This window comes from Stomoxys calcitrans, chromosome 1 (genome assembly GCF_963082655.1).
Source record: "Stomoxys calcitrans chromosome 1, idStoCalc2.1, whole genome shotgun sequence".
NCBI classification, from domain to species: domain Eukaryota; kingdom Metazoa; phylum Arthropoda; class Insecta; order Diptera; family Muscidae; genus Stomoxys; species Stomoxys calcitrans.
This window is the reverse complement of record NC_081552.1, coordinates 115,587,141-115,601,879: the sequence shown is the minus strand read 5'-3', so window position 1 is coordinate 115,601,879 and position 14,739 is coordinate 115,587,141. Positions and strand designations below refer to the sequence as shown.

The 14,739-nt window shown below is 40.5% G+C and overlaps 1 protein-coding gene across 10 annotated transcripts in view; it reads left to right on the top strand.

Moving 5' to 3' along the window:
• LOC106086294 (glutamate-gated chloride channel) overlaps positions 1-14,739 on the top strand; it is a 383,785-nt gene that overhangs the window by 182,898 nt on the left and 186,148 nt on the right. For 3 of the 10 annotated variants that reach the window (XM_059360204.1, XM_059360205.1, XM_059360208.1), the window contains one exon: positions 4,803-4,955. The exons of the other annotated variants lie outside the window; for them this stretch is intronic. In XM_059360204.1, coding sequence (XP_059216187.1) covers positions 4,803-4,955 — 153 coding nt within the window. The remainder of the gene's footprint in view (positions 1-4,802; positions 4,956-14,739) is intronic. 10 annotated transcript variants of the gene reach the window in all.

Sequence of the window (14,739 nt, the reverse complement as noted above, 5' to 3'; positions counted from 1 at the left end):
TGCCTTCCATCTATCACAATGTGATCAATTTGGTTTCTCGTGTTTTGATCGGGTGACAGCCACGTGGCTTTGTAGATATTTTTATGTTGAAATCTGGTGCTACTAACTACCATGTTTTTTGCCGCGGCGAAATCTATCAGCCTCAACCCATTACTGGACGTTATCTCGTGGAGGCTAATCTTTCCGACTGTTGGATCAAAAATGTCTTCCTTCCCTATTTTCGCATTAAAATCTGCAAGAACGATTTTAATATCATGGGGGGGGGGGGGGGGAAGCGGTCATATTCTCCCTCTAGGCGCTCGTAGAAAATATCCTTGGTCTGCTCGTCTTTGTCTTCCGTCGGGGCATGGGCACAAATAAGGCTGATGTTAAAGCATTTGGCTTTTATGCGGATTGTGGCTAGCCTCTCATCCACCGGAGTAAAGCTGGAGACAAGGTGTTTCAGTCTCCGACTAACCACAAATCCGCAGCCAAATTCATGCCTCGTGTTATGGCAGCTATGGTATAGTTTGTCACCGTTTGGTGTTGTAGTGACGCCATTCCCAGTTCATCGCACTTCCTGTAAGGCGGTATTATCTGCCTTGTACTTCTCTAATACATCCGTCACCGCTTATACTGCACCTTCTCTATAAAGAGTGCGGACATTTCTGGTGCAGATCCGCAAATCATGGTCCTTTTTTCGTTTGCGTGGGTCGTCAACGTTGGGGGGGGGTCCGTTTTTACTATTCCTTTGTTTCTCATAGTTTTCCGGGGGCAGGTTACTGGCCCAGCGCCCCAACCGCATGAGTTTTGTGGGATTGCACACGTATCCCTCGTTGTGGCGAGCCGCTTGCTACTCATAAAACGCAAGACAAAGAGCCGGAATATATGCCGACAAAAATTACATATATACAAGCAAGTAGGGACATAGGTTAAATTAAGTCGACCTTTTGTTACCATTCACCACACTCTATATAATTGCAGAGTGTTTTAATTTTAAAGAAATCTGCCTTAACACATTAGTGCCAAGCGGTTTTGGGGAAAACCTTCCCAGGAGGCCATTTTTCACTTAATAAAACCTTGCTTTTGCAAAAATATTCAGTAAAGGATTCTTTATTTAAGAATCGCAACAAATTTCACTCATTGTGGCATACGAAAGTACTACAGGCTCTAAGTAAAACTCCACGACGGGTTAGGTGTTGTACGGAAACTTACAACGTGGCACTCAATGTGTTAACGAAGGAATCTGAACCAACATTACGGTTGAAAGTTTAGTTTATGGTTCGTTGGGGATTGTAAATGTTAAATTAAAACTATTTCTCAACAACTTTATACATAACTTTTATCCCAGCCAAGCGGTGAACGAAGAAATTTAGGTTAAAACAGCAAAGGCTCTTCGCATTCATCCACACTACCTTTGTTTGAATTAAAAACAATATTTCCCTATCAATATTTGCTAAGAGCTCAAGAAGAAAATCCTTGAGATGCAGAGTATTCAAATCTTGTGCATTTCTTTCTCCCCAAAGGCTGCGGCACGCCCTTCAGGCTCGGCAATAAAAAGAGGTCCCTTATCATTTGGCTTTAATTTGCATCGGACATCTCTCATTGATATGTGTGAAGTTTGTTCTTGTTCCTAAATCGAATGTTCATCGGCAAATTTGCAACGCTAAGAAGCAGGAGAGCTAGATTCGATCGACTAAGAATCACTTCCTGACTTGATTAAGCCATATCCGTCTGTTTGTACGATTGCGACCTGTACCTTGGTCACATGGTCGAAAGTCCGAATAATTTTGGAAAAACTCGGTATATATTGCGTTATCTGTCTTTAGTCCGATCTTAACATAAATTTAGCATAAGGTGGTTTACTTGATGTCCACTCAATGTGTGTACAAAATTTATTGAAATCAGTTCCGATTAAGGTTTTAGCTGTTATATATCTTTCATCCGATATAAGTTTTTATGGTTGCAGTAGTCCCATACATGGACCATTCTTTGATTAATAAGTATGCACAATTTTAAAAGAAATCGGTTTAAAATTGGGTATACTATACTATATATTGATACTATATAAAGTCAAAAGAAATATGTTTTCGCACCCACCACCATAGGATACCTATCAAGTCTTACCGTATGTAACAACTCGAAATATTGACCTGCGACCCCATCGTTTGACATTCTAAGTCGATCTAGCCATATACGTCCATCCGTCCGTCTGTGGAAATTAGGATAGCGGTTGAACGCTTAAATCTAGCAGCTTCAAATTGAGCAAAGATACTTCTTATTGATGTGCGAAGGACATCGTGGCGCAGAGGTTAGCAAGTCCGCCTATGACGCCGAACGCCTGGGTTCAAATCCTGGCCTGAACATTATCCCCTTACTAATACTGGGTACCAAGCGCTGTTAAGGACGCCCCTTATCATTGAGCTTAACTTTAATCGGACTGCACTCATTGATGTGAGAGAAGTAGCCCTATTCATGTAGTCGGTTGGGGATTGCAAATGGGTCATATCGGTTCTGATTTGGATAAAGCTCCCGTATAAACCGATCTCCTGATTTGATTTCTTGAGCCCCTGCAAGCTGCAATTGTTATCCCATTTGGCTGAAATTTTGCATATAGCATTTTGTCATTACTTCCAAAAACTGTGCCAAGTACAATAAATAATCTGATAAAGCTCTCGTATTAAACCGGTCTCCCGATTTAACTTCTTGAGCCCCTAGAGCCGCCATTGCATTCCGATTGAGATCATATTTTGCACGGAGTGTTCTGTTATGGTTTCCAACAATCGTACTATAGTCCGAATCGGTCTATAACGTGATATAGCCCACATATTAACATTGCCATTAAATTAAATGTTTCTTTTCAATTGACAACATAGCAAAGAGAAATTCTAAAAAAATTGGCAAATGTGTGCTGTTAAAATTTAATTAATTTCAACGAGATTTTGTAAATGGGCTAAGGTGCTCTCTACATATCCACAACTAGTGAATACAGATCTGAGCTCGAAACGACGCTCTCTAAGTTTGATGCCTGTCAAGCGCAATGAGAGGCAAATAAAATTAACTCCCACGTTCTGACTCGAATTATGTACTAATGCTTATAACAACTCAAAAATTGCCAAACTAGTTTTTATTTTCCACTTCGATCAACCATCGCTTGCTGCTGCAGTCCCTTTTTGTGTATAGGCTGCAATACCTAAATCACATGCGACGTGTCGTTCGTCTCGTTTTTATACCCTCCACCATAGGAAGGGTGTATACTAATTTCGTCATTCTGTTTGTAACTCCTCGAAATATTCGTCCCAGACCCCATATAGCATATATATTCTTGGTCGTCATGACATTTTATGCCGATCTAGCCATGTCCGTCCGTCCGTCCGTCTGTCTGTCTGTCGAAAGCACTCTAACTTTCGAAGGAGTAAACCTAGCCGCTTGAAATTTTGCACAAATACTTCTTATAGGTGTAGGTAGGCTGGAATTGTAAATGGACTACATGAGTTCATGTTTTGATATAACTGGCATATAAACCGATGTTGGATCTTGATTTCTTGAGCCACTAGAGAACCCAATTCATATCCGATTTGGCTGAAATTTTGCATGAGGTGTTTCGTTATGATTTCCAGCAAGTGTGACAAGTACGGGTGAAATCGATGCATAACCTGATATTGCGGTCATATAAACCGATCTGGGGTCTTGACTTTTTGTGCCAGTAGAGAACGCAATTCCTATCCAATTTGGCCGTAATTTTGCACGGCGTGTTTCGTTATGACATCCAACAACTATACCAAATAGGGTTCTAATCGATTAATAACCTAATAAAGCTGCCATATAAACCGATCTTGAATCTTGACTTCTTGAGCCATCAGAGGACGCAATTCTTATTCGATTTGGCTGAAATTTTGCATGAGGTGTTTTGTTATGACTTTCAACAACTGTGCAAAGTAAGGTTCAAATCAGTCCAGAAATTGACGTCTTGAGCCGCTATGGGGCGCAATTATTATCTGATTTAGGTAAAATGTTGTACAACGGCTTCTCCCTTCAACATGCGTGTCGAATCGGTCTATAACCTAATACAGCTCCCCTATAAAGCGATCTCTCTATTTGATTTTTTGAGCCCCTAAAGGGGGAAATCCTTATTCGATTTGGCTGAAATTGTACACAATGACTTCTACTGTGGTCTCCAACATTCAACATTCATTCTCCAAGCAATTCTTCTCTTTTATCCTTTCCTTTCCTTTGAGACACCGGGAAAATAACTCAACAAATGCGATCCATGGTGGAGGGTATTTAAGATTCGGCCCGGCCGAACTTAGCACGCTTTTTTCTGTTTACTCTTTTTTTCCATTTGCCTTATTTTTATGAGTTTATTTGCTAGACTTCGACGATAGCCACAAATGGGATACTTAGCAAATCAAATCCTAAAATAGTTACGAAATTTATTTTTAATTCCATTATATTTCGAATTTGTTTTTGTTTCGGTAGCAAATGCTGAAAATATTTCGACAAAAAGTTATTTCCCATAGAGTTTAAGGTGGAGTGAAATAAATTGGATTATCATAGTTCCATGTGCATATTCGATAGTAACTGTAGAGCGGAATTTTTCAGGGATTATACATTAGGAAGAATTTCATCGTTTGTTTCGGATTCAAGTCAAGAGTTTGTATGGTAAAACAGTTAAGAAAATAGATAGAGTAAACATACATATGTTAGATAAATAATAATTAAATACATATGTACATCAATGTACTTCTATTTACTACAACAAACAAAAAGAAAACTTTGATGATTTGCCAACATGGCGTCTTCTGTATGTGTATTCTTTAAAGGTAATTACAGTTGTCTGCAAGTTGATTTAACATTTACACGCGATCGTGCGTATTATTTTACAACCGTTTTCATACCCGGCATTATATTGGTGACCTCATCCTTTATCACATTCTGGCTGGAATGGAATGCAGTGCCAGCCAGAGTTATGATCGGTACGTAGCATTCATCACAATTTTTTACTATTTTCAAATAATTGTAGCAACTACAACAACAACAAAGATAGCGACATATATAACATTAACTAAGTGTCAATCAATTAGTCTGTTAAGTAAGCAAGCAAACATTCAAACAAATAAAGTCACTTCCAGATAAACCAGAGATAGATGCTCCATCTATCTTTAGTCAAAGTCTTAAATTTAAGTACATCTGTTTCATTTTAATGTGTGTGTGTGTGCGTGTGTGTGTGTGTGCGTGTGTGTGTGTGTGTGTGTGTGTATGTGTCCGTATCAAGAAATCGACTCCGTAATAGCTTTCGAAAGAGACCACCGGCCATTGAGATATTGTAAATATTGATTTGTCTTTCGTATGAGCTGGATATTGAAACCAATCGAAAGGCTGTTGATTCATGTCGAACGCATTATGAATAATTCAAATATTGAATAGATAGTCAGTCCATCAGTCTGTTAGTTTTCAAGAACTTATCACCAATTGTAAAAGTTTTACATTCTAGAATGAAAATTTGGATTTTCTATGTTTACAGTTAGTGAGGTTTCTTCTCGAAAAAAAAAAAAAAACAAAAAAAAAAATTGCAAAAGTTTAGTTTGTCAATTGTTTTTCATTCGCTTTCACAAGTGTTACACCCATTGTTAGAGCGGTTCTTCGCATTCGCAACTAAATAAATAGAAAGTTTGCTCTTCTGTTGATTTCAATCCAAACTAGTTTTAGTTGGTTTCTTATTTCCCCGTTGTCTCTGTTGTTTCATCTTGTGTTACTATCCATTTACTCACTCGCTTTGTTGTATCCACCAGCACCAGCATGTAAAATCCCCCCTTCACTTCATCATACTCCATTTGCACATTGTCTTGTCATGGCGGTGGGACACAATGAAATTGTATAAATTTAGAGTTTATTTTTGCCATTGTCGCAAAGTTATAAGGAGCACCCCATTAAAAGAAAAACAATTATCACTAAAATATAAAAGAAGGTCTAGAGGTTTGCCACCCACCTGTGGTATACGTTATGGGGGTAATGTTAAATCAAATCGTATACATAAAATGGTAGACACACGAGAATCTCCACAACCAATAGAAAAACGATATCAGATAACAGCGAAATGACCCCGTCTTTTGTGAACACAATAATGTAAGGAAGCAATGGTGTATAGATGGCACCTATCCATACCATACGGTATTGTTTTTTCTCAAAAAGCGGTGTTAATTCACTATCCAAAGCTGCAGTGTCAGTGTTCCAACCATTTTTTTAGGGTGCCTGGTGTATTTTTGTTTTACTTCTGGTTTTCAGTAGACATTTTGATAAACGCATAAACTTCGCCATGTACACACTAAAGGCTTGTTGTAACAATCCCACATGTATTTTATGACAAAATAATCAACATAACAGTGCAAAGAGATGTAATTGAAATAATTGAGGACATGTTATGAACTTGCCAAAGAAAAAAATTGCTTCTCTGTTTAAAATAACCAATCATATTTATTAATGCATAAAAATGAATGATCAACATGTTTAATTTCATCTTTAGAGAAAGCTTAGCAAATTTTCAAAGAAATAAACTTTTAGCTGATAGATTTCGATCCTGGACCGCTACGTGACATGCCGCTGGGCAACATCTTTTTATGAAGAAAATGGACATGGCTACAATTCTCACAGATGCCTTCAACGTTACGCGACTAGCAACCTTGGCTACTAGTCGCTTCATTCGAAGACATTGGGTGCATTGTATTCGCCCCTGAACAATGTAGAAGAAAGAAAGAAAGACAAAACTTTGATACATACACCAGAAAGGTGAAAAAAATGACCGGGCCGGGCAGAAATCATCACTAGTGAGTGTATTGTCCAGTCAGCCAATTCAGGTCTTGTGTAAGGCCTACTATGCTCTAGAATTACAAGAGGACCAAGAACGGGAGGGAATACAGGTCTTTGCGAGATTAGTGGCAAATAAATGAAATCAATGACCAGCCATGACAGGCAAACAAAGAGAGTAGACAAATATGCACAGGGTCAGAAAGTGCGTTAAAAGTTGAAATGTTGCTAATTTTTTGTACTCATTGCATACTTTAAGTAACTGGTTTAGATGACCAGCATTGGTGGAAATGAACCAATCACGTTGATACTAAAAATAAACAAACTCAGTCAAAGCTACAGTTTTTGGCATTTTGTGCTAACCTTGGACTCCATAGGAATTCCCTGTGTGGTCTATATACCAGAAATAAGTTGGCCGCCAGTCGGGACGCCCAGAGAACACAATAGCGCTGCAGAATTACCCATACCAAGCTCCGAAACGTACGTGTGGCTGGCCATTTTTTCGGTTATCAATAAAAATCTTTCATTCCAGTAATAGTCATTCTCATGCTCGAACAGCCCGTAACTCTTCACTTTGGGAGACTAATAAAAAAAAGAAAGCATGTAATGTTGTCATAAGAACTGGAACCCAAACGTTTAGCATGTTAAGCTATGCACCAAGATGGCACCGAACTAGAGATTGTCTGATGGAATGAATAGCGTATATGACAAACATTTCTGATGTATACTAAATACGTTTGCCGTAACTTTCGTACCAAGTTTCGTGCAAATCGGTCGAAAGTTGTGACCATATCCTTATATATCAAGCCAAGGACCTCTGTAATCATGGCTTTAACCATTATTCTTATATTTACTTATAAGTATAATTATCAAATAAATAAAAAAGAAAAATCCGTATATGTGTAAATCGGCTGATTTAAATATGTTGTGGGAGCTATATCTAAATCTGAACCGATTTTTACCAAAGCTCATAGCGTTTTCCATTTTGGCCAAAAAAATTGATTTTTGCAATTGGATAATAAATACGACCTCCACCTTTACTAGCGAAAAAACACGGACGGTCATAACCAAGGATCCCTTAGCCGTTGTATCTGAACCTGTGGTTTCTTGGGCCAAATTTCTTAGTATTTTGTAGATTTTGATAACCGGTTGGTGTTTTTTTTGGTCCAAATAAATTGTTACAGCCTAATGCATAGGTTAGCTTAGGTGAAGGCCACGTGCCTGGCAACCGCAGTTGCCTACCGCTTCATTCGGTGACATGTCGTCCATTGTGTTCGTTCTATAAAGAAACGAAGTAGGAGACAAGAGAGAAAAAATCCATTGGAAAAGTATAAATAGAAACTGAAAAGTCAGCTAGAGGCCGAAGAAGTCTCACCGACAAGAAGACCGCCCCGTCAGCCAGACCCTTGCAGTATTCCAGAATGACTCAAGGGTCGAGAGACTGTAGAGAGCTTAAAGAAAAGGAGTTCAACCATAATCCTACGCCTTCTCCCCATCATCGCGGGGCACTGACACCACAGACCCAGCAGAAATCCTCATATTCCCGAGCCCATCGCCATGTCTGCGACCTGACATTGCAGTGGCCGTTCAGGAATCCCACCAACAATTCAAGTTCACGCTTCCCAGCCAAAGAAGCATTCTATGGTGGAGAGTATATAAATAATAACTGATAACTTCTAAATGAACATCTTTCAATCCTTCCATGTGCAATGCGCTCTGCACTAGTCGTAATGAGATCAGCCGGCAACCCATTGGCTCTTGCTGCTTTAATGTACCCACCACCATAGGATGGGTGTATATTAATCTAGTCATTCCGATTTTAGCACCTCGAAATATTCGTCTAAGACCCTACAAAGTATATATATTCTTGATCGTCTCGTCGTTCTGAATCGATCTAGTCATGTCCGTCCGACCGTCCGTCTGTCGAAATCCCGATAGAGATCGAACGCGTTAAGCTAGCCGCTTGAAACTTTGCACAGATACTATGTATCGATGTGGATCGTTTAGGATTACAAATGGGCCATATCGATTCAGATTTAGATATAGCTCCCATATAAACCGATCTCCAGATTTGAATTCTTGAGCCCCTGGAAGCCGCATTTTTTGTCTGATTTGGCTGATATTTTGCAATTGATGTTCTTTTATGACTTCCAACATCTGTGCCAAGTACGATCTAAATCGATATATAACCTGGTATAGCTCCCATATAAACCGATCGCCCGATTTGACTTCCTGAGCCTTTATAAGCCGCAATTTTTGTCCGATTTGGCTGAAATTTTACATTTAGTGTTTTGTTATGACTTCCAATAACTGTGTCAAGTACGGACTAAATCGGCCAAGAACCCGATATAGCTCCCATATAAACCGATCTCCCGATGTAACTTCTTGACTGTACCTCGTTACCTTACCTCGTTGCTCGCCGCCCCTTGATGGTCCGGAACAGTAGCAACCAAACTTCCGAGACCCAACATTCTTATACGAATATCTCCTCAAAAAGACATCTAACATCTATCAGGTCTTTTTCGTAAAAAATCGTCAAAATTTACAACACAAATCGTCCAAATCGTAAATTTTTCTGAAACAACGTCATAAAATCGTCACACCTAAAATTCAACTTTCCCATACCGATTTTGAAAGTGGAAGACCTCTGAAAGCTCAATTAACAAAGACAGCTCGATTAAGTTTACTATTATTATTCAAAAAAGCCACAAATATATCAATATTTGTACCCGTACCCCTTTTCCAATATCGACCTGAATAATTTTGTAACATTCAATGTAAAAACAAATTCGTCAAAATGTTAAGGGATTTTAAGCAAAATTTGTCACACGTCAAAGGGCCAAACTTTGGCCAAAAAATCGTCAAAATAACGTAAAATCGTTACGTCTGGCACCACTGAACATCAGCAACATCCACATAGGCAAAATTTTTAATCCACTACGTAGCTAATGTTATTTTCAGAACCGTTGTGTAGCTCTCCATCCACCCATTTTGTTGGAGTGAAATTTTAAATAACTTAGTTATCAAAGAGATCTAGGTGAGGAAATTTCTCAAATATGTAGCATTTTCTCCTAATTAATAAGCTGTTTGGCGATATCAATTTTGCAACACATATAATTGGTTTCCGTTGGTGAAACATAGTCCACCTGCCAAAAAAAAAAAAAAAAAAAAAAAAAACAAAAAAAAAACACCAAAATACATTTATCAAGCTCTTAAAGGTCATTTAGAATGAAAATGTAGATAACTCAGTGGTTCGTTCTTGCCATATGCTATCTTCCAATTGTATATAAACTTTTAGTTAACTAAAGAATTGAATTAAATCCTTTTAGGAATAGGCTAGAAATGGGCTCCAAAGCCCCAAAAGCTGCGGTGGTGGCGTCAGACCGTGGCGTGTTGTCCTCCCCTCCTATAGGTGTGGATGCTTTGGCACCTGTAGTCGAGAGTAATGCTTCAAGCTAATAACTAGTCGTCAGACTTATTAATGAGGAAGAGACGGATAAACCAGAGGGATGCACAGTTCGTCCCCAGCCTTTAAGTAAATGTGGCGCTTCCAACACGGCTTCAGACAGCGACGGGGTCAATGAAACAGTCATCGCAGTCGAGAGATGAGGGCAGCGGGATGACGACTGAGAAAGCGATCCGGGGCATGACGAAGGAGACAAAGGAGTTTGTACCGGCAGCGCAATCGGGTGAAAATGTAGGATGTTGGAAGGGATAGAACTTCTACGGAAGCTGGAAAAAGAATTAGATCTCACGAAGTGTATAACACTGCTAAAATGCTGAAGAAGAAAAAGAACTCCCTGCCTTCAAGTACTCTGGGAAAACCAAGCCAGCCATCCCGCAACGGAGACTCCAGACAGTGTCCTGCGGAGGTAGACAAACTCGGAACAGGAATGAAGGAGGCGCACACAGCCCCTTAGTATTCATGAAGGAAGGGGAAGATGGTCGCTGAGAATGGTAAGGAGCCGGCAAGAAAGAACAACAGAGATGAGCTGACTTATGCCGTTTTCAATATCGGCAGTACATGCGGTAGTATTCCACCAGATCATCGGTCCCAAGAGAAGGACCTGGTCAACGATCGGATTTTCGAACATGTGTGGAACTCTGTAGGGGGTCATGTCATACAAATGATGAGCTGCAAGTATGGAGGAGGCATCCTTACGCTGCATTTTGCGTCGGCAGAATGTATTGATACTTTCAAACAGCTCTTCAGAGGTATCCACGATTCATGGGAGGGGACAAAGTTCGACCTAGTGAAAAAGATGGACATCCCTCAGCTCACAAAGGCGACGGTCTTCATCAAGGAATCGGGCAGTAAATTTGCGACGGAACGCATTTTGGGATTTTTGAGCAAGCAAAACCAAACCCTGGGCGACCGGGGACATTCGTAATATTGGGAATGAGGTCTGCAGACTTTTCTATAGAACACGTCGTAAAAGAGCGGATGAGATGTGTAATACACACGGCTCAAGGAATACAATAAGATTTCCAGAGCGGCAAAAAGTGCCTCTTGGATCCTTTTCTGCGAACAGGTCGATAGCGTTAATGACGCTATAAAAAGATAAAAAAGTTTCTCTCAAGATAAAAAAGATAAAAAAAGTTTCTCTCAAAACCCATTTCCAAACTGAAACTTTAGTAGACAACATGGCAGTAAGAGCAAATACAACGGAGGACATGTTGAGGCTATTGATGAAACCAATTTTCCACAGGATACGACGGAACTCACGGAGACACCGGAATCTTGGAATAATAATGTTGATCGAAGGCTTATAATTAAGTAATTTATGGTGAAGGAGTCCTTGAGGGTCTTCAAACCATTTAAGTCGCCCAGACCTGATGCAATATTTTCGGCGTTACTTCAGAAAGAGGCGGAGGCAAATCTGGCGTCACATCTGTCAACTATTTTCACAGAGAGCCTAGGACTTCCATATACTCCGCGGGTAGTATATAAACGCGATCCCGCCAAGGAAAGTTATGCGACACCAAAGGCCTACAGACCCATAAGCCGTACGTCCTTTCTACTCAGAACCATGGAACGTATTGTGGACACCATGATAAAGAGTATAACATCCAGCGCACTGCTCAAATACAAACAGCATGCCTATGTCAAGGGAAGGTCTGTGGAGACTGACCTGCACAAGGTTGTGCATAAAATAGAAGAATCCTTCGATGCCAACACGTACACCCTGGCAGTATGCATTGCCATCGAGGGGGCCTTTAAAAATGTGTGGCCCGATACATTGATCCAATTCTTAGACCGGTACCGGGTGGACCCGGTCCTTAATCACCGGATAAACCATATGCCAAGGAACAGGTGGATAAATTGTGTGTCCCATGACTTAAATATAAGGGAGAAAGTGGCACAAGGCACGCTACAGGGGGACATTTTATCGCCACTTCTATGGGAGGCTACTATAAATGACCATTTACGGTTGCTGACTGAGGAGGGATTTGAGCCTGTCTGCTATGCAGACAATGTAATAGTACATCTAAGGGGTAAGGATCCGAACCAGCTATGCAGAAGGGACGAAAGGGTCTTGCATATGGCATATGACTGGGCTAGACCCAAAGGTCTCAATGATAACCCAGAGAAGACTGAAATATGCCTGTTCACGAGAATGACGAAGGTGGGCCATTTAATAACGTTTCCTCAATAAGACGATTTTGATACCTGACAAGGTCAAATACTTAGGTGTGATCTTGTACAGGAAACTGAGTTGGAAGTGTCACATTCAGGAGCGTACTGAGAAGGCTCACAGATGTTGGGCATTATGTAGACGTATGCTCAAAATGGGGCCTGAATCCGAGGATAGTCAACTGGCTCTACAGGAGCGTGTTAAGACCAGTACTTACGCCTCAGTAGTTTGGTGGACCACACCCACTAGGGCACTGAAGTCTATTCTAGATTTCCGACCCATTGACATAAAGATTACGTGTGAGGCAGTCTCTGCGGCTTTGAGACTTAAGGCGATGAGAAAATGGATTGAGGATGGGAGCAGCTCATACCATCGCGGTATAATCAAGGCGACGATAGCAAACCTGGAAGGAAGGGCAGAGGTTTCCAATCGGCTACCTGAGATGAACCCCGAGGTCGAGTGCGAGGCACTGCTGCTAGCGGCACAGTCTTGGATTGACGGAATCCAAGTATTGTCATCTGGAAGATCATTTTACACGGATGGATCAAAGCTAGAGGTCAGAGTGGGCCTGGGGTCTACACTGAGAACCCATGGGCTGAGATCTGTTTTAGACTGCCTGACCATAATAGGGTCCTGCAGGGAGAGATCCGGGCGATCACGGAATGCGTGAAGTGGTGTGGTGCTAACGCGAGGACGTCGAGTGTGAACATCTTTACAGGACAGTAAAATAGCCATAAGGGCAATAACAACCAGGACGGTAAAGACACGAACTGTCTTGCAGGGTAAGAAGGAGATTAACGCCTTCTCTAAGGGGTGGCACAATCCGCATCGTTTGGGTGCAGTAAGGGGAAACAAAAGGGCAGACGATTTGGGAGTAAAGGCCAAAGAACTGCAGTCAATAAACTTGGTTAACCCGAAGCCGACGCAGTCCGAGTTAAGGGCGTGGGCGACGGCGACGAAGGCGCATGCAACACCGTGGAACAACGAAACAGTCGGTAGGACGACGAAAATTCCATGGGGTGATCTGAATCGTGAGAAGACGAGGCTATAACTGAAAGGAGGTAAGAATTAGGTCTATAGCTTTTGGTATCACGACGGCAAACATAGGACTACGAGCTCACTTGTGCAAAATCGTTGCGGCAAGTGATAGCATGTGTAGGGCATGCGGAGAAAACGATGAGACGTTGGAGCATTTCCTTTGTCATTGCCCGGCTTTCGCTTCTAACAGTTACCGGCACTTAGGTGTGGACACTATACCAGACATGAACCAACATAGGGGAGTGGCATAAAAAACTATTAAGGGTTTTTGTACCATTGAAACAAATATTTGAAGCAATATCTCTTAATCAAAAACATCAATTAGTTATCGCTATCATTTATCTATTATATACGTTCTTAATTTGTATACCATATTAATTGTATCGATTTGTCCATCTATGTCCCATCCCCTGCCAAATGCCTGTAATGTATCGCGACCACATGCAAAGTCATTTCGACTACAAATCACAGCACTCGCACGCACGCACACACACGCACACACACATACACCGAAGGAAAAAAATCTAAAGGAGTTATTTTCCTTGATAAGAAGGCTCACACACGTGCATCCATTTTTTTTATTTCCTGCTTATTGATGTGCCTTACAATTGTTGTGTTTTATTTAAGCACTGGATAGATAAGCCATGAAGGGCAAAAACAAAACCCAAAAGAGTTTCCAGTGCAAGTCTGTTTGTTTGTCATGAAGTGGCCATTTGCCAACCTGTCAAAACAATACGAGGAAAAAAGTGCAAATACTTGTAAAATGTGCAAAACGTGTGTAGGCATAGCAGTCAAATAAAATTTTTTTAGGATGTGTGTACGCAATTGTATAAATAATTTGTTTTAATTTTATTTATCATTCACCATAGAGTGTGACCCACACTTATCTGTGAAAAACATGTCATGGCAATCCTGACGGCACCTATTCTACATGAGCTTGGATAGATGTCATTTGGATACAAATTTCATTGCACTGCACTGTATAATACTAAAATAAAACAGATAATTTTGTTGTACTCTTACATGCACACATACTGATACAGTTACCCACTTGTACATCAGCTGTGTTTTAGTTTAGTACTGTGTAGTGCAGTGCAATGCAATTTGTATGAAAATGACATCTATCCAGGATAACGAAGTTCTGGTTAAATTACCAGTGCAGACTTAAGTAGAATATCTGTTGTCAGGATTGCCATGATATGTTTTTCACAAATAATTGTGACCACTTGCAGAAATGCCTCTATTGTGAATGGTAAAATAAATTTAAAAGCAATTATTTACC